Source organism: Pecten maximus, chromosome 5 (genome assembly GCF_902652985.1).
Source record: "Pecten maximus chromosome 5, xPecMax1.1, whole genome shotgun sequence".
NCBI classification, from domain to species: domain Eukaryota; kingdom Metazoa; phylum Mollusca; class Bivalvia; order Pectinida; family Pectinidae; genus Pecten; species Pecten maximus.
Window position 1 is genome coordinate 47873592 of NC_047019.1, and position 23975 is coordinate 47897566.

Consider the following 23975-nt stretch of genomic DNA (forward strand, 5'->3'; position numbering starts at 1 on the left):
CAAGGGAAACTTACATATGCAATTTGAGAAAGATCCATTCAGTACATTCTCAGAAATAGCGATAACAAACTTCAATTGTCAAAATCCAAGATGGCTGCCTGTCGGCCATGTTGTTTTCGGATTGGTCTCAAAACGCAATATGCATAACTAGGCACCAAGGGGAACCTTCATATGAAATTTGAGAAAGATCCATTCAGTACTTTCTCAGAAATAGCGATAACAAACTTCAATTGTCAAAATCCAAGATGGCTGCCTGTCGGCCATGTTGTTATCCGATTGGTCTCAAAACGCAACATGCATAACTAGGCACCAAGGGGAACCTTCATATGAAATTTGAGAAAGATCCATTCAGTCCTTTCTCAGAAATAGCGATAACAAACTTCAATTGTCAAAATCCAAGATGGCTGCCTGTCGGCCATGTTGTTATCCGGTTGGTCTCAAAACGCAATATGCATAACTAAGCACCAAGGGGAACCTTCATATGAAATTTGAGAAAGATCCCTTCAGTACTTTCTCAGAAATAGCGATAACAAACTTCAATTGTCAAAATCCAAGATGGCTGCCTGTCGGCCATGTTGTTTTCCGATTGGTCTCAAAACGCAATATACATAACTAGGCACCAAGGGGAACCTTCATATGAAATTTGAGAAAGATCCCTTCAGTACTTTCTCAGAAATAGCGATAACAAACTTCAATTGTCAAAATCCAAGATGGCTGCCTGTCGGCCATGTTGTTATCCGATTGGTCTCAAAACGCAATATGCATAACTAAGCACCAAGGGGAACCTTCATATGAAATTTGAGAAAGATCCCTTCAGTACTTTCTCAGAAATAGCGATAACAAACTTCAATTGTCAAAATCCAAGATGGCTGCCTGTCGGCCATGTTGTTATCCGATTGGTCTCAAAACGCAATATGCATAACTAGGCACCAAGGGGAACCTTCATATGAAATTTGAGAAAGATCCCTTCAGTACTTTCTCAGAAATAGCGATAACAAACTTCAATTGTCAAAATCCAAGATGGCTGCCTGTCGGCCATTTTGTTTTCCGATTGGTCTCAAAACGCAATATGCATAACTAGGCACCAAGGGGAACCTACATATGAAATTTGAGAAAGATCCCTTCAGTACTTTCTGAGAAATAGCGATAACAAAAATTGTTTACGGACGGAGGGACGGACGGACGGACGGACGGAGGGACGGACGGACGACGGACCACGGACGCAGGGCGATTTGAACAGCCCACCATCTGATGATGGTGGGCTAAAAATACTACTGATGGAATATAAACACTTCATCCCAGTATTAAGATAAATCATGAGTTATCATTTGACAAAACGTAAATTTGAATAAAAAAATATTGCCAAGACATCAACATTAAGATTGTATTATGCTGGCTTTAAGACAATCCACTCTTAAACTAAACCACTGATCATGAGAGGATTTATGCAAGACTGAATCAATTACAAATGTACAAACATACAAAAGCAACTTTCAAACACAGGCTCAATTTTTACCTGAATTACAGGCTTTTCAATAAAATACCTGTGTAGGTAATGTTTGTTAGAAAACTCTGATTGGAAGTTACGGTATATAACTAAGGTTGTTCCTGAAACCTTGACCGATGGGAGGTTATATAACTAAGGTTGTTCCTGAAACTTTGGCCGATGGGAGGTTATATAACTAAGGTTGTTCCTGAAACCTTGGCCGATGGGAGTTATATAACTAAGGTTGTTCCTGAAACCTTGGCCGATGGAAGGTTATATAACTAAGGTTGTTACTGAAACCTTGGCCGATGGAAGGTTATATAACTAAGGTTGTTCCTGAAACCTTGGCCGATGGGAGGTTATATAACTAAGGTTGTTCCTGAAACCTTGACGAATGGGAGGTTATATAACTAAGGTTGTTCCTGAAACCTTGACGGATGGGAGGTTATATAACTAAGGTTGTTCCTGAAACCTTGACGGATGGAAGGTTATATAACTAAGGTTGTTCGCAAAACCTTGGCCAATGGGTGGTTATATAACTAAGGTTGTTACTGAAACCTTGGCCGACGGGAGGTTATATAACTAAGGTTGTTCCTGAAACCTTGACCGATGGGAGGTTATATAACTAAGGTTGTTCCCGAAACCTTGGCGGATGGAAGGTTATATAACTCAGGTTGTTACTGAAACCTTGGCCGATGGTGAGTTATATAACTAAGGTTGTTCCAAATCTAATGTAATGGTAGCATGAAAGCAATCTATCTAATTACATATAGTAACGACTTTAGCCAACGGGGTAATAAGATTATTCCAATAGCACCCCTACTGTTAATAGTGAGACACACAACATTTACATTATCTATACAGACCTGGTCCTGGTGGATTATCACCTACATGACTCCAGCTATTGCTAGGTATTGTCTCACTGACTAGTCAGTGTCTCTCTGTAAACTTGGTTTGACCATCACATTACAAAACTTGATCTGACCATAACATTACAAGTATAGCACTTTCAAGTATAGACTTGTTCTGACCATAACATTACAAGACTTGGTCCAACCATAACATTACAAGTATAGCACTATCAAGTATAGACTTAGTCTGACCATAACATTACAAGACTTGGTCTGACCATAACATTACAAGTATAGCACTATCAAGTATAGACTTGGTCCAACCATAACATTACAAGTATAGCACTATCAAGTATATATAGACTTGGTCCAACCATAACATAAGTATAGCACTATTAAAACACCATAAGAGTAATATAAATACGATGCAGGAGAATAAGTCTTAAGAGTAAGGTTGTATGGCCTTACAGATAATCATGTAAGCTGAATATTCAAGTAGGTGCCATCTTATTTACAACAATTGAATGATATCACAGCAACAATACAATGGTGTCAGGTTGACAATCAATATAACAAACAATTGCAACTTAAATGTCATTTCACCAAAACATTGTAAATACAATTGAAGACAAATGGTGTACATGATTACTGCTCTGATTGATGTCTGTTAAACAGGTTTTCACAAGAATCCAATATTTGACTATCCTATTGCTTATTGCTGTTTCCTCAAACAATACATTTTTAAATATGTTGAAACAAACATTTCTTCTTAAATACCGGTATCTTACAACAATTGTAACAGATTCAAGTTACCGATAGAATTATTTCAATACAACATAACCTCACAACAGGGACTCCCAATTACCAACCCCAAGTCCCTGTAAACATCACTAATAGCTTACTTAGCTTGATGATTACCAACCCCCCCTGTAAACATCACTAATACTTACTTAGCTTGATGATTACCAACCCCCCCTGTAAACATCACTAATACTTACTTAGCTTGATGATTCCCACCCCAAGTCCCTGTAAACATCACTAATAGCTTACTTAGCTTGATGATTCCCAACTCCAAGTCTCTGTAAACATCAATAATAGCTTACTTAGCTTGATGATTCCCAACCCCAAGTCTCTGTAAACATCACTAATAATTTACTTAGCTTGATGATTACCAACCCCAAGTCCCTGTAAACATCACTAATAATTTACTTAGCTTGATGATTACCAACCCCAAGTCTCTGTAAACATCACTAATAATTTACTTAGCTTGATGATTACCAACCCCAAGTCTCTGTAAACATCACTAATAGCTTACTTAGCTTAATGATTCCCACCCCAAGTCTCTGTAAATATCACTAATAGCTTACTTAGCTTGATGATTCCCAACCCCAAGTCCCTGTAAACATCACTAATAGCTTACTTAGCTTAATGATGAAAATATGATGCTTTGCAAACAATAAATAGGAAAAGTCATAGAAGATGTAGTCTACCTAGCATTAGATATCAGTAGGCCCAGACCTATAGCAGCTACTGTACAGGACAACAATGCTACATGCTCTGGTGTGACAAACCAGTGGTACCACGGTGCAATGGGATGTTGATCGTCCTCCTCATCACTAGAAGAACTAGGATCATCAACAATTGATGCTGGTATCTGTGGTAGTTCTGCTGTTGTTAGCCGCTGATTCTCTGTGTAAGAGTTGTTATTTACTGACATGTCCTGTAGGTCTGAGATATCACAGGGTACAGAGTTCATGTGATCAATACAATTGGCAAAAGGTGATTCTACAGGTGTATCCTGAAATGTAGGAAGTGGCGACACATCGTCTAGTGAGTCTGATGACAGACTGGAATCAGACGGTACTCACTGCTGCTCCCTGAAATACAACATAATATGTTAATATTTCAGCACATATTTCAGTTTAAGTTACAGTGTGTGCTCAACTAATATCAAAATATTTTTTACTAAGTATGAAGATATTATGAAACTTGTTAATAATTTTTGACATACATATATATTGACATTCTAAGCTCTCTCATGTCCATATAAGGAGAAATTTGGGAATTATATTTCTAGAACACTGATAATTTACTTATTTCAGTGTGTATGATATGATGATAAAATAGAGGTACCTCTCTCTGCAACATAAAGGAACACAGATGGTTACTGTATAATTCGTATGCTTTAGCCTTAAACATGCTCTCACACACTCGGCCTTACCCATCCCCCCTGCTTAATGATAAACTCTGCCGCACGGTCAGCTACCAGTCGGGAGGTATAATCCACCAAGTTTCCAATCCCCTGGTGTCCACTCTCTACTAGTCGCCATGCTGCTTTCTGGCCATACACCATCAGCAGCGCTACCTAGTACATGAGGGCACAATAAACTATAAGTTTCAATTCAGATATAAATGGTACATTCTCAAATATGAAACTCTTGCACTCATTAGTCTTTAATCATTGCTTTTGCTCTTTTTTATTTAAAGGAAAAAGTTCAAACTTTCAATCATAAAATATGGGGTAATTTTTGGATAAAAAGCTCCTGTTGATAGCATACTTGCTGTGGACGAGTTTAAAATCACCTGCTTCATTTCTGGAAGATCACGGTCAAGAACGCCTTTAGCAACATCACAAAAGGTGTCATAGGTGAGGATTTTGACTGTATTGCATCAAAACTGCCACAGATTTATCCAACTGCTCTTCATACTGGTCCATCACTTCATCTCCGATCCGTGCCAGGACCTTTGCCGCCTGGGTCTGAGGTGTCATGGGGGTCAGAAAAGGTGAATGGCTTGATGGAATTATGTGGCGCTTGATAGCTAAAAAATAATATAAGTAAACGTGACATTACGAAACAAGAGGCCAAATTGGCGCACATTGCCCGCATGTTATTCACTACTTTAGATATTCAAAGCCTTTCAGTAAATCAAAGAAGTTTGTTACTAGTGTTTTAGTGCTTTTACTCCTGTAACATTGAGAATGGGTCAATGTTATTTCTTTTCACTAGCTATGCTCAACTTTACCCAAGGAACGTCATAATTCAAGGCCTTTCATTATAACAGAAGAATCAAAATTTGGTTGGCTTCATATATACCATGTAAATATTTCAATTACCAGGTAAAGGATTTTTACTCAGAATTTGTGCTAGTGATTCAACAAATCTGACCCTTGTAACCTTGAATATGAGTCAAAATCAAATTTTTCCCAAACTTTGTAGAGCTTCATCCCAGGAAACGGCTAGCCAATTATCTTGATTCTTTGTCTTTTGGTTATTGAGAAGAAGTTGTTAAGTGTTTCAAAAAATTTGACCCTGTGACCTTGAATATTGGTAAAGATCATTTCTTTTTACCACACTTTGTCAGGGTTCATCCCAGCAGGAGCCTATCAGTTAATTATCTTGATTATAGGAACTTCAATTATTAAGAAGCTGTTGATAATTAAGTGTTAAATAAATTTTACCCCTGTGACCTTGAATATGGGTCAAGGTTATTTAATTTCACAAACTTTGCCTGGCTTCATCTTAGAAACCACAGCCATCTATCTTGATTCTTTTGATTACTGAGAAGAAGTTGACGAATGATCTGAAAACTACAGTGGACTCTGTCTAATCTGGACTTTATCTACTCTGTAATCTGGCCATTTGTCAAGGTCCTATTGCTTCTTTACACCAGTTAATGTACTACGCATTGGTTCTATTGTGGACTATTATGAAGTGGTGACTTTGTGAACCCATACAATCCTAACAGTTTATATTAAAACAGGAAAATTTTCTATTGACAATGCATTGTCAATATATCGAGAGAGACATGGTCAGGTAAACACCTGTAAATGACCTTTATCTACCTCACTTGACTGAATTATTATTAACGGGTTTAGTGTCTGGTAATGGCCTTGCAGCCTCTCAACTAGTGGATAATTACTGAATGGAAAAAGATGACAGATGACTAGATTACTATAAGATGAAAGCAAGTTATCAGATACTTTTTCAAGTGAATGTTCTAAATCAAAACTGTTGATTACCCGCTGTATCATCATAAAAATAATGGTACTAATTCAACAACTATGATATATTGTACCAGCTATTTCATTTTTATCATATATATTCATTAATAATATAAAGGCACTCTCTCTGATCTGAAACTCTATACAAGTCAGCCAAATTATATAATAGTCCAATTTATGATGGTCCACTGCAATGTAAATGGCATGAAGAGACAAACTGAAGCAAATATTACATAAAATGATTATCTTTAAAGCCTAATTTGACATATGTACATGTATCCATGTTAGTTATCTGTATTTCTAAGCTTTTATCTCACATGTATATACTGTGTACTTCTGATTACAGTAAAAAATATTCAAGTCAGCAATGTAACAAATCACATGAACAGTTGCAATACAACCACTTCATAAATTACATAAATATTTATCCCACAGATATTACCAAGAAAATATGTTTTTCATTAGTGGTACATGATAGGAATCATTACAACATATGTGTATATACGAATAATACCCTGAAGTTACCTTCTTCAACTTCTGATTCCAGTGATGTCATTTCATCCTCAATCTCAGACCTGAGGGACGCTGCGACAGCCTGATAGCGTGCAGCCTTCGAGTTGGGCCAGGATTGTGATCCCTGTATGTCCAGCCTTAGTTTAGAGCGATCCAATGATTTTATCCCACTGGTGTTGCTACTGCTGGCCTCTAAAGAAATACTGGTGGAAACTGCTGGATCATCTTCATATGTGTTGTCTAAATCGCCATAGTCTACATCCAGGTCAATATCACTAAGATTACAGATGGACCTAGATCCAATATCTAGCTTAGAGTTATCATTTGACAACATCTCTGTTTCAAATACATTGCTGACACCATCCTGAGTATAAGATATTGTGCTAGCGTCAATGACCGTTTCATTTTCCATATCGGATTCACTCTGCACTGTGGGTAGTCTTGATACAACTTGGTGCAGATCAACACTGCCTCGTAGGCCACTCAGTCCTCCTGTGCTCCCCCACAGACTCGACCCACCTGAGGTATCCTCGCGCTCGTCATCGGCATCACTATTGTCACTGTACTCCCCACTAACCTCACTTCCCATCTTTGACATTGTGTATTGCCTGTATTGTGTCGGAGACATCACGCTTCGGTTTAGTGGTGTCTCCCTATCTAAACCATTAGCAAGCCCATGAGTAAAACTTGTATTTATGCTAGGACTGTCTTGAACGGACTTGTCATCATGATTCACATTATTTGCAGAGACTGAGACCTGTTGATGTTGCTTTGCATGTTTATTTGATGAGGAAGAAAATTCCAGACTAGCATCTTCCTCTAATGAGTCGTGCAATTTATTATACTTATGATTGATGTTGTCCTCTGAAACTCTCTGTCTCATCTGGTAATTACTTCCATTACTAGCTGTGTTGAATCTGTGTCTCATATATTTGTAGTGAATGTTGTCTTCCGATACCCTCTGATATGCCTGTCTAAAGTCAGTTAGCTTTGGCTTGTGTCTTTTTGGTGGAGATGGTGGCATGGATTTTGATGCACTCTTCCTGCCATGATGATCTGAATCTGAAGTACTTGTATGATGAGCACGACTGCTAACACTCCTAGGACTAATTATAGTTTTATGAGGATTCCGGCTCATGAAGTTAAGGACTATGAATTTGGTCTCATAGTTGAAACTATCTGGCGTCCCTACAGAACTGTCTGGTGTCTCGAAAGGGCGACCAGAGGAAGCAGGCCCATGGTCTAACTGGGACATCATTTTTCAGACAGGAGATTCTGAAGACAACAGACACATAATTAAAAGACCATAAACATCAAATCAAATTCAAGGTTGTCCTGAAAAAGCCACTCGCCCTAAAAGAGTGAAATAGAAATATGATAAAATGTCAATAATCCCACCATATTGTGATTGATTACTTTTTCTGATTCAACCTATCATGTCCTGTATTTAAACATTTTATTTAGTCTACTTTTGCTAAGATACTGTGGTAGCAAATCAAAGTGTTTATTTTTTCCTACTCCAACCAAATAATGACCAAGGTTATGCCATGCATGGAATGGTTGTGGCAAGAAATGGAGAGAGCAGAATTAATAGTTGATAGATGAGACTGCAGTTTTGAAGGAGGATATTGTGTCGGCTGATGAAATTACAGGTGGTAATGAGTTCCAATCAGTGAAATTCCGGGGAAAGAATGATTCTTTAGGAAAGAATTTTGATGACAATGTCAATGATTATCTTAGGGTGGGAACCAGATGTTTATATATAGGGGTGATCATGATGGCAACTAAGCTATATGGCATAATTTTATACAGTCATGCATCTTTTCTGCGATCGGCAAGGCTGTACCATTTGAAGTGGTCTAACATGTTACCAATGCTTGAGGTGTTGTGATATCTGTTGTTAACATACCGGGCAGCCTTAATTGCGCTGCTCCATCTCTATTTTTTTCTGTACCTTAATTTTTTGTCCAAAACTGGGCTTCCATATTAGTAGTAGTATACATGTAGTTTATTTCCAGTACAGGAACACATCATGTTCCTCTACATGGAACTCATATTTTTTTTACAGTTCATATCATTTAAAGCTCATTTTCTGGTTGTGTTACGGTTGCTCTATAGTATACATATACGATATTATTACTCGAGAATATTATCATATTCAAGACTTATATGCCTTTTTTATGTTTTATGTGAGAGGATGTTCAGAGTTGTGTAGCGAGGTTCAGGAGGGTTTTGTCCAATACTAGTACTATTTTAATTCTATAAGACTTTAAGGTGACAACTCAGAATAAGTCTAATTAAGCCTCAAAGATGACACAGTATTGAAAGAAAATGATTACCTCCCCTTAATCATAATACGTATAATTTCATACTAAATGCTATGAAATTGCAGCGCGAAATAAAACGCCAAATGAAATGAATGCATAACATTGTAAGACCTGCAAGCAAGTATAAATTGAGAGTAAGCTATATAGCTACTGTAACGGTGCATCGTAACTCTACATGTCTACTCGTAACCATAGTATATATATAGTAGATAGGTTATAGTCAGGAGTCGGGCCTATATTATATACTGTACATATAAGTCCTTATTGTTTCAATAGGCATCAAGCAAATACAATAATATCAAAATTAATTTTTTCTAAGTGCTGACCATAGTGGTCAGTGACAAACAACGGTCTGAAAAGATAACTGCCTACTTTTTGTTTACACTCGCTGTTTCATCTTCAATGCCAATCGGAACACCTCGCCTCCGTCTGCGAACGTAGGCTCGGAGATAAGTGTATGAATACACATGAAAATGATGGGTCCAGGTGATTCGCCGGACGATGACCAAATTACCGCGAACTATAGCTGTCGATAGGGTAAACAACATGGCTGCACCCAGTCTATTCCATGCGGTTTTTAAGTATTCCACTGTATATGTGAAGAGTAAGCGTTATATGTTATTGACATGTTTTTCATTTTAGTTTTGTGTTATATTTATGATCCAACCGTATTTGTAAAGATTACAGAACTACTGTGTGTGTACCGGTACATGTAACATCTACAGCCAGGTTATTGTTTTTATTAGATCCATTATTTTTTTATCGACAGCGATGCATTCCTTATATCCACAGGTACTTGGGGTAAGAAATTACATTTGTATATATATACTATATAGCCTCGTATTACTATATAAAATAGAGCTCTATTTATATAGTAATACGAGGCTATATAGTATATATATACAAATGTAATTTCTTACCCCAAGTATTTTATATAGTAATACGAGGCTATATAGTATATATATACAAATGTAATTTCTTACCCCAAGTATTTTATATAGTAATACGAGGCTATATAGTATATATATACAAATGTAATTTCTTACCCCAAGTACCTGTGCTTATATCAACAAAATTATCCCAAAAAAGTCCTATTGTCTGCCAAATGTCATAAATGTTAGTTAACTCACCCAGAATACACATTAATAATAGCTAGACTGATTTAATTCGGGTAGATGCTTGAGTCAAAAAAATAAGTGTCATGAGTATGATTATCATAAGAATAAAATAAAATCTTAAACATTAGACATTACATCATTGAGTCATCAAATACCGTATTTGAAATGCATTTTATATATGATTTTAAATTTTACATTAATTCACAGGTAGCAACCTTGATTCTGAAACCTATATACATATGTAACTTTATAAAAAAAATACCTTTAAGTGAAGTGGATGTTTTAAAAATAATATTACAGAAATTTTCCCAAACCCATGCACTTGTGTATAATTTCAGTGGTGTTTTATCATGTAATGGTATATTCTTTCTGAAAAGTACTACTGGCAAAAGCCATCAATGTTTAAATTAATACAGTTATTAATTAAGTGTCAATAATACCAAAGAATTAATGAATTGCCTATTTTATATCAAAATGGTATTCCTAATTTATTAATTATGATAAATATTTCACTTTATTGTCAAGATGGACAGGAAAGTGTGAAAGAGAGAAGAAGTTAGGAAAGATAGTGGAAAAAAAGACAAAAAAAATACTAGTATGTTTGGCTTTGTCAAGGGCTGGGAGTAAGTACAAAGGGTGCTTCTTGTGAAGTGTAAAAATGATATCAATAATAGTTGTAATAGTAATAGTTTATTCATACTTGGCAATTCAAACCAAATACCCAACTTATGAATTAACTACTGTAACTTTTTTTACCATTTACTCCATTGTACTTCAAACTTTTCCTTAACAGTCACTCCTACCAGAAGCAATAGATTGTTGAACTTTATAATAAATGTCCTTTTTTGTGTTGATTAAAGAGTTTATAGGTATTGAGTTGTGAAAACACCTCATTTGGTATAGATACTGCTCAATAATAATGATAATTTCATTATCAATCCTATTTATAGGTGAATAATTAACAGAAATCTTTAAGTACAGTAAGTGTAGTTTGGAACAATCTTCTAATTCAATTTAATTTTAATTAAAAAGTAAATAAGACTAGAATTCAACTTCTTCAGAATATATTTCGCTTGGATTGTGGAGTGAAATAAAAAGGTGATTAAACTGTGATATCATCAGTGATTTAATTACATATGATATCTGTCAACAACAGTTAATGACCTTCTACTCCAGGTTTTAATGAATTATTTAAGTTTATTTTTTTAACAAAATTCAGTCTTGGTTCAGCTGACCAGAGATAATTATCACTGTGTCAACAGTCAATGTCACTGTTAAAATGTCAAGTCACTTTTAGCTGGTGTTTTTTTTACACTGGTACACATTTTGTTTTAGCTGTAGCATGAAGCAACAAAAGTTGACTTGTCAATGTTCCGGTTTTCATAAAGGGCTATTCCAAGCTTTCCTTCACCGGCCTAGGAGGCAATTTTCCATCACATCAATATTTTTTCAGGTATGTACAGTGTATATGGATGTAATCATATAGAAAAATCAAATCCGTGAACTTTAAACAAAAGAAACACAACAAGATAAGAAAAAACACATTTCTGGAGACATATATGTGGAGACATGCATGATAGAAGAAAAGTTGGAGAACCGGATAATGATTTTACCATTAGTAAACTTTATCCTCTATCATAATATATTAATAGAATCATACCAAATTGATATGCTTCAGGGTTAACTATGTATTTTTATACCTCATAAACATAAACATATTTTATTTCACCATTCTTTAACGGGTTTTGTATTATTTGAAATAATGTTCTAATAGGAATTTTATTTGCTTTTTGGAAAAAAAAAAAATCCATGTTAACCACTTTCCTAAAGAAAACATCCTGGTTCAATTGCCTTTGTGGATGACACATGGTTGTGTTCTGTATAATGCTGATGAAAATAATATAATAGTATATACATATATATATATAATATTTGCAAAGATTTGTTAATATTGAAAAAAAATAGATTTTATCAAAGTGCAGGTATGATCATTATACCCTGTATATAATGTATGAGTGCATAATCCAGCTGTGGGAGAACAGTACAGATATTCTGGGTCTGGTGTAATATAAATCAGACTATAATCCAGCTGTGGGAGAACAGTACAGATATTCTGGGTCTGGTATAATATAAATCAGACTATAATCCAGCTTTGGAGGAACAGTACAGATATTCTGGGTTTGGTGTAATATGAATCAGACTAGACCTATATCTGCTGTCACTTCTATTTTTATGATTTTCAAGTTAGAGAAAGGAGAACACATCTTTCATGAAAACTTATCTCGGCCGTGTTTACAAGTTTTCTGTATTTTACTTTTGTCTAGATTTCATATTATAATTTATATGCATTTATAACATAAACATTCCTGCATACATGTAATTAAGATATTGTAGAAGTCTTTTTATGCTAGTGATAATTTGGATGTATATCAATAAGAAATACAATTGTACTTGAAATATCATAATCATAACATTCAGGTATGCTAATTCCTCCAAATTATGAGTCTTAAATTTCAGTGTTTTTACATATAGGTATCTACAAAAATATCATATTTGAAGGTAATCATGATGTTCTGCAAATCTTGCAATTGATAAAAATGTGGCTGTCATAATGAGATGGCAGGAATGATGATGTTTATAGATATCTTGGCATATACAAATGTATACATTGTATTGTATATTGATGTACATATATATTATATCAGACCTGTCATGACAAATATATAGATATATATCTTAAAAGATAAAAGAATCCAGGGTGAGATCTGTCGAAATCATTTAAGAAAATTAGAGAACTAATATGTATTGAGTAACAGAAATACCCTACTTGACACTCGAACACTCGCTGACAAAACAAAACATTACCATTTGAGACTGTTAGACAAATATTTACTTGGAGGTAAATCAGCGACTTCCTAATGATCGAAATATGAGAAATATAACGACATACTACAATCGTGATGAGGAAAACTTTTGACATCCCATTAACTACCGTTTTCACATCATGTCGATTTATGATGATCGCTGAATCTCGCCGTTTAATGAAACATGGGCGCCGCCATTTTTTGTGTCATGTGATCGAAAGTAGTCCAAAATGGTTACTACTTTGGTCCGAGTCTAGTTTCGGAGAAAATGACGAGGGGTTCCGATTGCTTCAATGCAGCTCACCGGACGAGCACTTCCTATGTGTACTACGTCATCAATTTGTGTCCGTCACGTTGCAGGTCGGAAGTGATATCGGGAAAAGAGCCGGACGAAATCAGCTGCGACTAATTTTATCTAGTTTACTTAATTCTAGCCTTCAAAATGGCACTCAGCGATGCAGATGTCCAGAAACAGGTAATTTTAACATGCTGTTGTTCTGAAGTGGTTTTGAAATGGCATAAATGTGGTTAATACGTCTTTAGCAACACAGGAATTTGTCATCGGTTATCTCGTGACATTGACAGCACTGCTGCTCTAGCTACACTAGGCCTATAGATATACTGACCATTACACGGTCAGTTTGACCCATACCTTATTCTAACTATTTACATAAATATGGTACATTTCCAGTTGTCTTGTTGGAAAATAAAGATGTTTATTTTTCCTGTTCAATTAATATTACTAGAAGAAATTACGGTTTATTCTCCGAGTTCATGATCTAATACATGCAGCATGAGAGCGACATATGTCCTTGGAGTGATTGGTATTTGATGTGATATACAGATATGCCCAGAGCTATGGTTATGTTCCAAGCAAGTATATAAGTAAATAGTTCCATAGAAATTGAACAGCTGTTGAAGGACTAAAATATACAGAAACTCCATATTGATTTTCACTGATTTTATATTAGTGCAATTATCACCTTTTTATATTTATTTCGTGTCTATATTTCTTCATTTAAACACATTGTGTAGATATTCATTTGATTAATAATTAATCTTCCTGTTCATTTCTGCACACTTTTATACCATGGCCAGTGTCACAATATTCACCATGATGAATGAGGACACTAAGTCAACAGAAACAGATCAATCAAATATACCACAGGCATGTGTATCTTATAAACAACCCAAGTTAAAATCCAACAACATTCAAGATCCTTGGGATACTATATACATCCTCATAAAAATTACCAAATTTTATATTATCATATTGTCATATTTTGTAGTTACAATTTTATTTTAACATTCTCAATGTCCAAAACATATTGTATATGACCTTAGGGTGCCTGCTCTAATCAGGGCGTCCATATATATACATTGTGTATATACCTTTTTTCAAAGAAAAACAAACTTTGACTGAGTGTCTAAATGGTGTTATATTAAAAGCAAGTCTATATGAAAAAGTTTTGCTACTTTTTCTTTAGCAAAATTAATCACTGGACAGAAGTTTTTGCCACATTGTCTAAATGCAATTTCATAAGAATATTCCACTGATAGCTAAATTAAATAAATGATCTTGAATAGGTATCTTCATTTGGAACATTTTTAGAACCGAATATTTTACAGTTTCCACAACCTTGGGTATTAATAATTAATAAATATTAAATAACCTTAAGGGCGCCCCCACAGTCAAAAAAATTCAGTCTCGGTCTTACAAATGCTCAAAGCCAACAAAAATATGGTTTTGATATTGAATACTGCCCCCTGATGGTCACAATTAGTACCAAAAACATATAAGACCACAATACATGTATTATACAGTATATAAAATCCAGAGGAAAGTCATAGAAACAAAGTAACTTTAAAAATATTGCCTAAGTAACCATTGACAACCAGATCATATAAAAAGAGATCTTGGAAGCAGTGTACATGTTAAAACTAGTAACCTATAGTAAAGTAACCAGCAGACAGATTTCAAAAACAGGTAATAAATTTAATTTTTTAAAATTTTTGCCAGACTTAACACTGTACTGCTCATCTCATAGGACTGCTTAACCATTTCACTGTTGGCCTGCATGCAATAAAAAAGACTATTTCATCAGGCTAGTATCAGTTAGGCCAATTGTTATTATTGGTCCGTGATATTTGTCTTGTACACATTACAATGTATATGTATTCCTGCTTTCTGTGGGACTCCCTGACACCTCACCAATATCTAACAGGAAGACCGACCCTAGCTAGTAGACCCTCGAGAGTATGTTTTTGACTCCCCAAAATCAGTCTTTGAACTAAGACTGTTTGACAATGGCATTTATATATGGCCAAGCAGGAAAAAAAACACCCTAGTAAACAATTTTAAAGAATTCATGATAATTGTTTCATTTCAGATTAAGCATATGATGGCCTTCATTGAGCAGGAGGCTAATGAAAAGGCAGAAGAAATAGATGCAAAGGTAAAATGATAAAAATATGTGTGATTTAGTTAACTCAAAGTACTTGTACATAATACATGAAATGCATGAAAACTAATATAGAGAATTTTTTGCTTTTGTAATTTAAAACTTTTTTATGCTAAAAAATATAGTGTTATCATGATCATGTTCCAATTAAATGTTGAAACATAATGATATTAGATATAGAATATTATACTGGACACATGTAATGCTGCCTCAGTTTCAAAAGCAATGTATTTTAATTAATAACAAATGGTTATAAACATAAAATATCATTCTAACATAATCTTTATAGGAAGTTCCAAGATCTAATTTCAGTTTCTCCTAGAATAACTTTCTCAAATATTAATTTATTATTTTTCTGTGACAAAAGGTACAAACCTGTTAATGTATATGGATTTTAAAGAAAATTCTTAGTACAAGGCACACTGCTACGTTTCTTTATTAAAGGCTGAGGAAGAATTCAATATAGAGAAGGGCCGTCTGGTCCAGCAACAGCGAGTCAAGATCATGGAATACTACGAGAAGAAGGAGAAACAGGTAGAACTCCAGAAAAAAATGTAAGACTATAGATATATTTATATATATATATGATGATAAACTTGGATTTATGCACAAAATCAATTGATTCTTAATGATTTTTAAGTTTTCATCAATAAAAAGCAGTTTTAGTTTGGACCAGAGATATATGGGTCTGACCAATGGGTATTGGTTTTGGTGCCTGTAAATACTGAATCTGTTAGAGTTTTGTACGTGTCTGGCCCATGGAATATCAGTTTTGGTGTCTGCAATAATACTATTAGAATCAGAAAATGCTTGTGTTGTGTAATTAGAAACATTTTGTTAGTTGCTGAAAAAACTAGCATCTTATTACAGATTTTCCCTACCTAACAAATTATATAATTATTTCACTATTTTATAGTCAGAATTCCAACCTCCTGAACCAGGCCAGATTAAAGGTTCTCAAAAACAGAGAGTCTCATTTGAAGGTAAGTTTGTGGTATTTCAGCACTTCGGTATTGGTGAAAGCTTAGACATTCTTCAGATGTCATGTTTACCCCATACACTTCGGTATTGGTGAAAGCTTAGACATTCTTCAGATGTCATGTTTACCCCATACATTTGTTGGATTGATGCACAACACATCAAAAACATTGTGGAGCGCATAAATGTACAGACATTGAGACAAATGTGATGTGCAATTGTATCACACAACTTTACAGTTTAGTAAAATTGGGTGATCCAAATGGTAAAATGACAAAAATACGGAATGTGTATACAGTAAAACACAGTTACAACGAATCCCAGGAAACCAACTGAATCAGTTCATTATATTGATAGTTCGTATTACATGTATTACGAAATGTGTTGGTTTTTTCTAAAAAACTTCGTTGTATGAAAATATTAAAATAAAACATAAACAAATACAAATTAAAAGCGATGCAAATATTTTATTTCCGCTTCACATGTTTGCACAATTCACAATAATCACAGTGGACTGGTGTTCATTTAAGTCAGTTATAACTTGTATTTCTGACAAAATTATTCGCGTGAGGCAAATGTGTACATTTTGAGACTCCAGAAAACAGCTTATCTCGTGTAAATCACTCGCCGTAACACCACTGATTATGGAAGGTTCCTCCTCTGTCTCTGTTTCCTCATCTTCACTGCCTGAAACATTCAGAACGTCTTTTACAACATCTGCAACAGTCATCTCCGTAATATTACTGATGAAATCAGTCACGGTGACCTTGACCCTGGCAGCCTCGGTTTCACTAGCTCTCGGTCGCTTGATGATAAAGCCATTGGAAACATACATGTACTGTGTACACTCTGAGACATCTAAGAATGGATTAACAACTCAACATCAACATCGATCAAATAACTCACTTTATTCAGTATTCAATGAAAACACAACTCACCAATTCAATAGCCATACACATATATACCCTGAAATGTGCCCTTGGTTGCCTCTCGGTGACACGGTCGTGATCACCAGTGCATGACTTTCCGACGTTTGGAAGATGGGTTCGTACTAAGAGTTAAAATTGGTTCATTATAGACAATATTTCACTATGTGAAATTCGCGATATAATTATAGAATTAAATAGAAGTAAGAGGTAGAATAGCTGGGGAATCGGAATCAGTTCGCAATATCCATCAAATCGCACTAAGCGTGTTTGTACTAAACATGTTTTACTATACGTACCTTGTAATATACTTGAGTATATATACCATGACTGCACCATTAAAATGTTATTTTTCTATTTGAGCCCCTGTTCACTTATAATTGTATTGTATCACTGTTAGGCCCTGTATATGTATATTGATATCACTGACAGGCCCTGTGTATGTATATGGATATCACTGACAGGCCCTGTGTATATATTTATATCACTGCTAGGCTCCGTGCATGTATATTGATATCACTGACAGGCCCTATGTATGTATATCAATATAACTGACAGGCCCTGTGTATGTATATCGATATAACTGAAAGGCCCTGTGTATATATTTATATCACTGCTAGGCCCCGTGTATGTATATTGATATAACTGACAGGCCCTATGTATATATTTATATCACTGCTAGGCCCTGTGTATGTATATTGATATAACTGACAGGCCCTATGTATGTATATCAATATAACTGACAGACCCTGTATATGTATATTGATAACAATGACAGGCCCTGTGAATGTATATCGATATAACTGACAGGCCCTGTATATGTATATTGATAACACTTGACAGGCCCTGTGAATGTATATTGATATCACTGAGAGGCCCTGTTATGTATGTATATTGATAACACTGACAGACCCTGTATATGTATATTGATAACACTGACAGACCCTGTGTATGTATATTGATATAACTGACAGGCCTTGTGTATGTATATTGATATAACTGACAGGCCCTGTGTATGTACATTTTTTGTATATACATTTGTATTGCTGACAGGCCCTGTTACAAGATGCTCAGACACAACTCTCACAGATCACCAAGGACCGCCCTAGGTACAAGCAGGCACTTGTAGGACTAATTGCTCAGGGACTTTATCAGCTTCTAGAGCCCACAGTTGTCCTGCGGTGTAAACAGGAGGATGTTGATCTTGTGCAGGTAAATATTTACAAGAGGATGTGTTCTTGAACAGTTAAATAGCTTTTCATTAAGTAAGCAGAAGGTTTGATTCACCTAAATTTAATCCTCAGTTATTATGTCGCATGCGAAGCATGGCAGTCACTTTGGGATCACTCTGGTCATGGTCGTAAGTCAGGCTTTAGTTTTCTGGGGTTTTTTTTCTTCACTGTTTGCCACATCAATTTGTAACATAGTATGTGGCTTTGTCACAATGCATTATAATTTGAGATTGAAACCTATGTCAATATTCCAGTTTTTGAGTTTTATCCCTTCGTACATCAGATCTCATAATCACCGGTTTTCCAGACTTTTTTTGCTACCACTTTCTATATTAATTTGTTACATGTTGCATGGTTTTATTATATGAGATTACAGATTGAATAAATCCTGTGTCAAAATTCCATTATTTGCTAGTTATGGTCCTTTGTACACTGCATATTTGTATAATTGACTGTTTTCGTAACTTTTTTTCCCATGTTGCTTACCACATCATTTTCTTAGTATAGTTTTATCATAATGACTTACAGCTTTAGTTTAAACCTTGTGTCAATATTCCATTTATCCCTGGAGTTATGGCCAGATAGGAAATTCACCTTATTACCCGTTTTCTGGTCTTTTTCCTGCTATGTTTGTTACTTGGTATGTGGATTTATCATAAGAGATTACAGATTGAATTTGAACCCCTTGAAATTCTAATTTTTACTGGAGTGATAGTCCTTTGCGCACAGGTTCACTTGTGTAATAATTGCATTTAACAGTTTTTCAGGTTTTTGTTTTTGTTTTGGTTCCACTTCCACCTATTTGCTGGAGTTATGCCCCTTTGCATGTAGGAAATTCTCATACCTACGCTACTACTTGTCCCATCAATATCTTATACAATGCTTGACTTTATCAGTTCAAGTTCAATCCTGGTATCAGATTCCATCTATTTCTAGAGTTACGCCACACACAATAGTATACAATCATGATATCATGCATATTTTACCCTAGATGTTGTGTTGACATTAAGCTCCATTAATCAACCAGCCAGCAACAGAAACAGTATGATGCTTTTCATATGGTTACCATGAAGTGTTCAAAATGACTCTATTTCAATTAAGTGGGTGCCACTTCTGTTCTGTTGAATTCTAGTAAAAAGGAAGATGACAATCTTGCACAGCTAAATACTCAACTCATTGGTGAGTTAAGTGTCAGATGAAGTATTCCATTATTATAAAAGAGGAGAGTTATTAAGGAAGAAGAGAAGAGGTCACAATTTAGTCATCGGACTGTTATGGTCGTGTGATGTGGTTGGTACAGTTTGTTAATAGTGTATAATGTATTGGGATTTCTGTAACAGCCCTCATCATAGTATAAACATCATTCCATTGCTTTGTCAATTCTAGGAGTGCTTGCCACTTGCAACCAAGAAGTACGAAGATGAAATCCATAAACCAGTCCGAGTGACCATTGACAAAGACAACTTCCTGGGATCTGATGTGTAAGTAAAAACCATTCGACATTGCTTTTTAGGTAAATTTTTAAATAGATGATTTACCTTTAATAGTTGCAATTTATCTAGTTATAATAAAAAAAAATGTCAGTAACATGCTGATAGATACATTCAGTGATTTTAACTTTAGATTTTAACAGGTTTATCTATGTTGATTTACTACAACATTAACTTTAGCCTTCCATGTAACTTTTTCTGTGCATTTTGTCCTTCCTTCTGAATAATATCAATTTATCTTGACATGTTAAAGGTCCGGAGGCGTGGAGATGGTGGCTCACGGCAATAAAATCAAAGTTGAGAACATGATTGAGAATCGCCTGAAACTGATCTTTGACCAGGTAAAGCTATATTCTGTTTGCTGACAGAAGTGTTCTACACCCAGCTCTGGGGTTATGATATTGGTCAACAATAGATCTTGTATCAAATCAAAAGCAATAATCTTATCTGGAATTTATTTCATAATTGTATCATATGGTAATAAGTTGTGGATGAGCTACCAATTGTCAGATGTACATTAGCAATAGACAAACTAGGAACATAACTGTATAATTACTATTTAAAAATATGCTGGAAAAAATTGTTGTTGCGGATGTTTTAGTGAATAAGTGTAGTATCTGTAGTGCTGTGATCTTAGTTCACTTTGTCTTGATCCTGTTACACTTTGTCTTGATCCTGTTACACTTTGTCTTGATCCTGTTACACTTTGTCTTGATCCTGGTACACTCTGTCTTGATCCTGTTACACTTTGTCTTGATCCTGGTACACTCTGTCTTGATCCTGTTACACTTTGTCTTGATCCTGGTACACTCTGTCTTGATCCTGTTACACTCCGTCTTGATCCTGGTACACTCTGTCTTGATCCTGTTACACTTTGTCTTGATCCTGGTACACTCTGTCTTGATCCTGGTACACTCTGTCTTGATCCTGTTACACTTTGTCTTGATCCTGGTATACTCCGTCTTGATCCTGTTACACTTTGTCTTGATCCTGTTACACTTTGTCTTTATCCTGGTACACTCTCTTGATCCTGTTACACTTTGTCTTGATCCTGTTACACTTTGTCTTGATCTTAATACACTCCGTCTTGATCCTGTTACACTTTGTCTTGATCCTGGTATACTCCACATTGATCCTGGTACACTCTGTCTTGATCCTGGTACACTCCGTCTTGATCCTGGTACACTCTGTCTTGATCCTGGTATACTCCGTCTTGATCCTGGTACACTTTATCTTGATCCTGGTACACTCCACATTGATCCTGGTACACTGTCTTGATCCTGGTACACTTTGTCTTGATCCTGGTACACTCTGTCTTGATCCTGGTACACTTTGTCTTAATCCTGGTACACTTTGTCTTGATCCTGGTACACCCTCTTGATCCTGGTACTCTGTCTTGATCCTGGTACACTTTGTCTTGATTCTGGTACACTTTGTCTTGATTCTGGTACACTTTGTCTTGATTCTGGTACACTTTGTCTTGATCCTGGTACACTTTGTCTTGATTCTGGTACACTTTGTCTTGATTCTGGTACACTTTGTCTTGATCCTGGTACACTTTGTCTTGATCCTGGTACACCCTCTTGATCCTGGTACTCTGTCTTGATCCTGGTACACTCTGTCTTGATCCTGGAACACTCTGTCTTGATCCTGGTGCACTTTGTCGTGATCCTGGTACACTCCCTCTTGATCCTGGTACACTCTGTCTTGATCCTGGTACACTCCACATTGATCCTGGTACACTCCACATTGATCCTGGTACACTCCACATTGATCCTGGTACACTCCACATTGATCCTGGTACACTTTGTCTTGATCCTGGTACACTCTGTCTTGATCTTGGTACACTCTGTCTTGATTCTGGTACACTTTGTCTTGATTCTGGTACACTTTGTCTTGATCCTGGTACACTTTGTCTGTTCTGATCCTGATGAGGCCTCACAGTTCCTTTGTTTAAGTTATGATTATTAAGTAACAGAATTGTGTATTGTATACTTACAGATGGTACCCCACCTGAGAACTGTGCTTTACGGAAGGAATCCTAACCGCCGATTTACAGACTAGACATCTGTCTCTGACCATTCCACATGTGATATTGTCATACACAAATAGCTACACGGACAAACCATTAGGACATTTGTTAAAGATTTTATTACGTAGAATTTGATTTGATTGTATATCAGGGTATGATCTCGACTCGAGAAGATATACCATAACCTGGTAGTGATATTTTACCTGGCTGTATTGTGGGTGTTGATTTCTTGTATCATTCTTAATCACAGTAAAATATGTAGATTGTAAGAGGTGTAGTAGTATAATCACCTGGCATTAGTCAAAACAGGTGAGCTATGTATGATGGTTTTGTTGTCAGGTATTTGTTATGTTGGACTGATAGACCACAAAGTATCATGGCATTATCTGGATAAATAATCATGTTGTAACCAATCCAAACTTTAGGTGAGTGAGAGTCATTCTTTTTCCCAGTATGACATGCACTAATGTGTAAATTGGTCAACATCCACATTTTACTGGCAATTTAACATGTTTATTCACAAAAGATGTAATTCTCTGATGATTCTCCTCTGAAATAACTGAAAAGTTTGAAAAACTGCTAATAGATTATAAGAAACATTTGGTATACGATGTATTAATGGAAAGAATACAAATGTCAAGTATAGAAATGTAATCAGGACAAATGTGCTATTTTCACAGGTTGTCGGTGTTGTGAGGTCATATTGGTGTTGGGTGTTATGAGGATGAGTAAGCAATAAACATTTATGTGTGTATACTTCAGAAATCCATCTTGCCCACTTTTTCATCCCCATTTGAATCTGTTACGTACTTCATCATTGGTGGATTATCGGGACCTTGACATGTAGTACATGATATAACAAGCGAGTGTTTATTGTACAGACATCTGTGATGTAAGTGCTGTGTAGGTATGTAATGTTAGCACTGTAAAGTGCTGGGGTCCGTCTTGTGTTCGTAGCTGTATGTGAGCTGAGCTTAGAATCATGATCTATTGTATTACAGTAAGTACATTGATGGACATTTAAATCTCTACATTTTGTTAATTTTTGAAATGGTGATTATTATTTAATTCAAATAAATTATGTATACAAATAATACCAAGTTCATGTTGTTGATGTACATGTATTTTATGTACATGTATCATTGAATGTATTGGTTATATAGGGTATTTATCCTTCAATAATACTGATAATAATAATTTGAAGTTCTATATACTGCTATATCACAGCAACATAACCTCTCAAAGTGGTTCACAAATTATTATCCGTGGTTATTGGGCCCTTAACATCCAGCCAATGTCTTTCTTAACTGCCTGTGGAGGATACATCACTATAGATAACATCATTTACAATCAGTTACAGCCGAGTCGACTGGAACACAACAGAGTAAAGTCCGAGCTGGCACTAACAGCTAACATCATTTACAATCAGTTACAGCCACGTCGACTGGAATACAACAGAGTAAAGTCGGAGCTGGCACTTCGGCACTAATAGCTGACATCATTTACAATCAGTTACAGCCGAGTCGACTGGAACACAACAGAGTAAAGTCCAAGCTGGCACTAATAGCTTACATCATTTACAATCAGTTACAGCCGAGTCGACTCGAACACAACATAGTAAAGTTGGAGCTGGCACTAACAGCTAACATCATTTACAATCAGTTACAGCCGAGTCAACTCGAACACAACAGAG

The 23975-nt window shown here is 35.6% G+C and overlaps 2 protein-coding genes and 1 long non-coding RNA gene across 3 annotated transcripts; 2 read left to right on the forward strand and 1 right to left on the reverse strand.

Annotated features, from left to right (window-relative positions):
* Positions 1–1270: 1270 nt before the first annotated feature.
* LOC117328228 lies at positions 1271–9595 on the reverse strand. The gene is made up of 5 exons (XM_033885679.1): positions 9553–9595; positions 6866–8128; positions 4921–5157; positions 4559–4702; positions 1271–4214 (listed from the first exon to the last, which is right to left on the reverse strand). The coding sequence occupies exons 2-3, from the start codon at positions 8109–8111 to the stop codon at positions 4979–4981; spliced, it is 1425 nt and encodes a 474-aa protein (XP_033741570.1). The 5' UTR covers positions 8112–8128; positions 9553–9595; the 3' UTR covers positions 1271–4214; positions 4559–4702; positions 4921–4978.
* A 33-nt stretch (positions 9596–9628) lies between these two features.
* Positions 9629–11751, forward strand: LOC117326674. The gene is made up of 2 exons (XR_004532492.1): positions 9629–9784; positions 11634–11751. It is a non-coding gene; the product is annotated as an uncharacterized LOC117326674 (long non-coding RNA).
* Positions 11752–13497: 1746 nt separating this feature from the next.
* LOC117328229 (V-type proton ATPase subunit E-like) lies at positions 13498–23376 on the forward strand. The gene is made up of 8 exons (XM_033885681.1): positions 13498–13637; positions 15553–15618; positions 16069–16178; positions 16541–16607; positions 18582–18740; positions 20147–20241; positions 20504–20591; positions 22252–23376. The coding sequence occupies exons 1-8, from the start codon at positions 13605–13607 to the stop codon at positions 22312–22314; spliced, it is 681 nt and encodes a 226-aa protein (XP_033741572.1). The 5' UTR covers positions 13498–13604; the 3' UTR covers positions 22315–23376.
* The last annotated feature ends 599 nt before the right edge of the window (positions 23377–23975 follow it).

Excerpts from the sequence above, each read along its gene's own strand:
- LOC117328228 (XM_033885679.1), bottom strand. The coding sequence starts at position 8,111 with ATGATGTCCCAGTTAGACCATGGGCCTGCTTCCTCTGGTCGCCCTTTC. Across the intron at positions 5,158-6,865 it reads GGAATCAGAAGTTGAAGAAG|CTATCAAGCGCCACATAATT; the intron begins GTAACTTCAGGG and ends ATTATTTTTTAG.
- LOC117328229 (XM_033885681.1), top strand. The coding sequence starts at position 13,605 with ATGGCACTCAGCGATGCAGATGTCCAGAAACAG. Across the intron at positions 15,619-16,068 it reads CAGAAGAAATAGATGCAAAG|GCTGAGGAAGAATTCAATAT; the intron begins GTAAAATGATAA and ends TCTTTATTAAAG. Across the intron at positions 20,592-22,251 it reads TGAAACTGATCTTTGACCAG|ATGGTACCCCACCTGAGAAC; the intron begins GTAAAGCTATAT and ends GTATACTTACAG.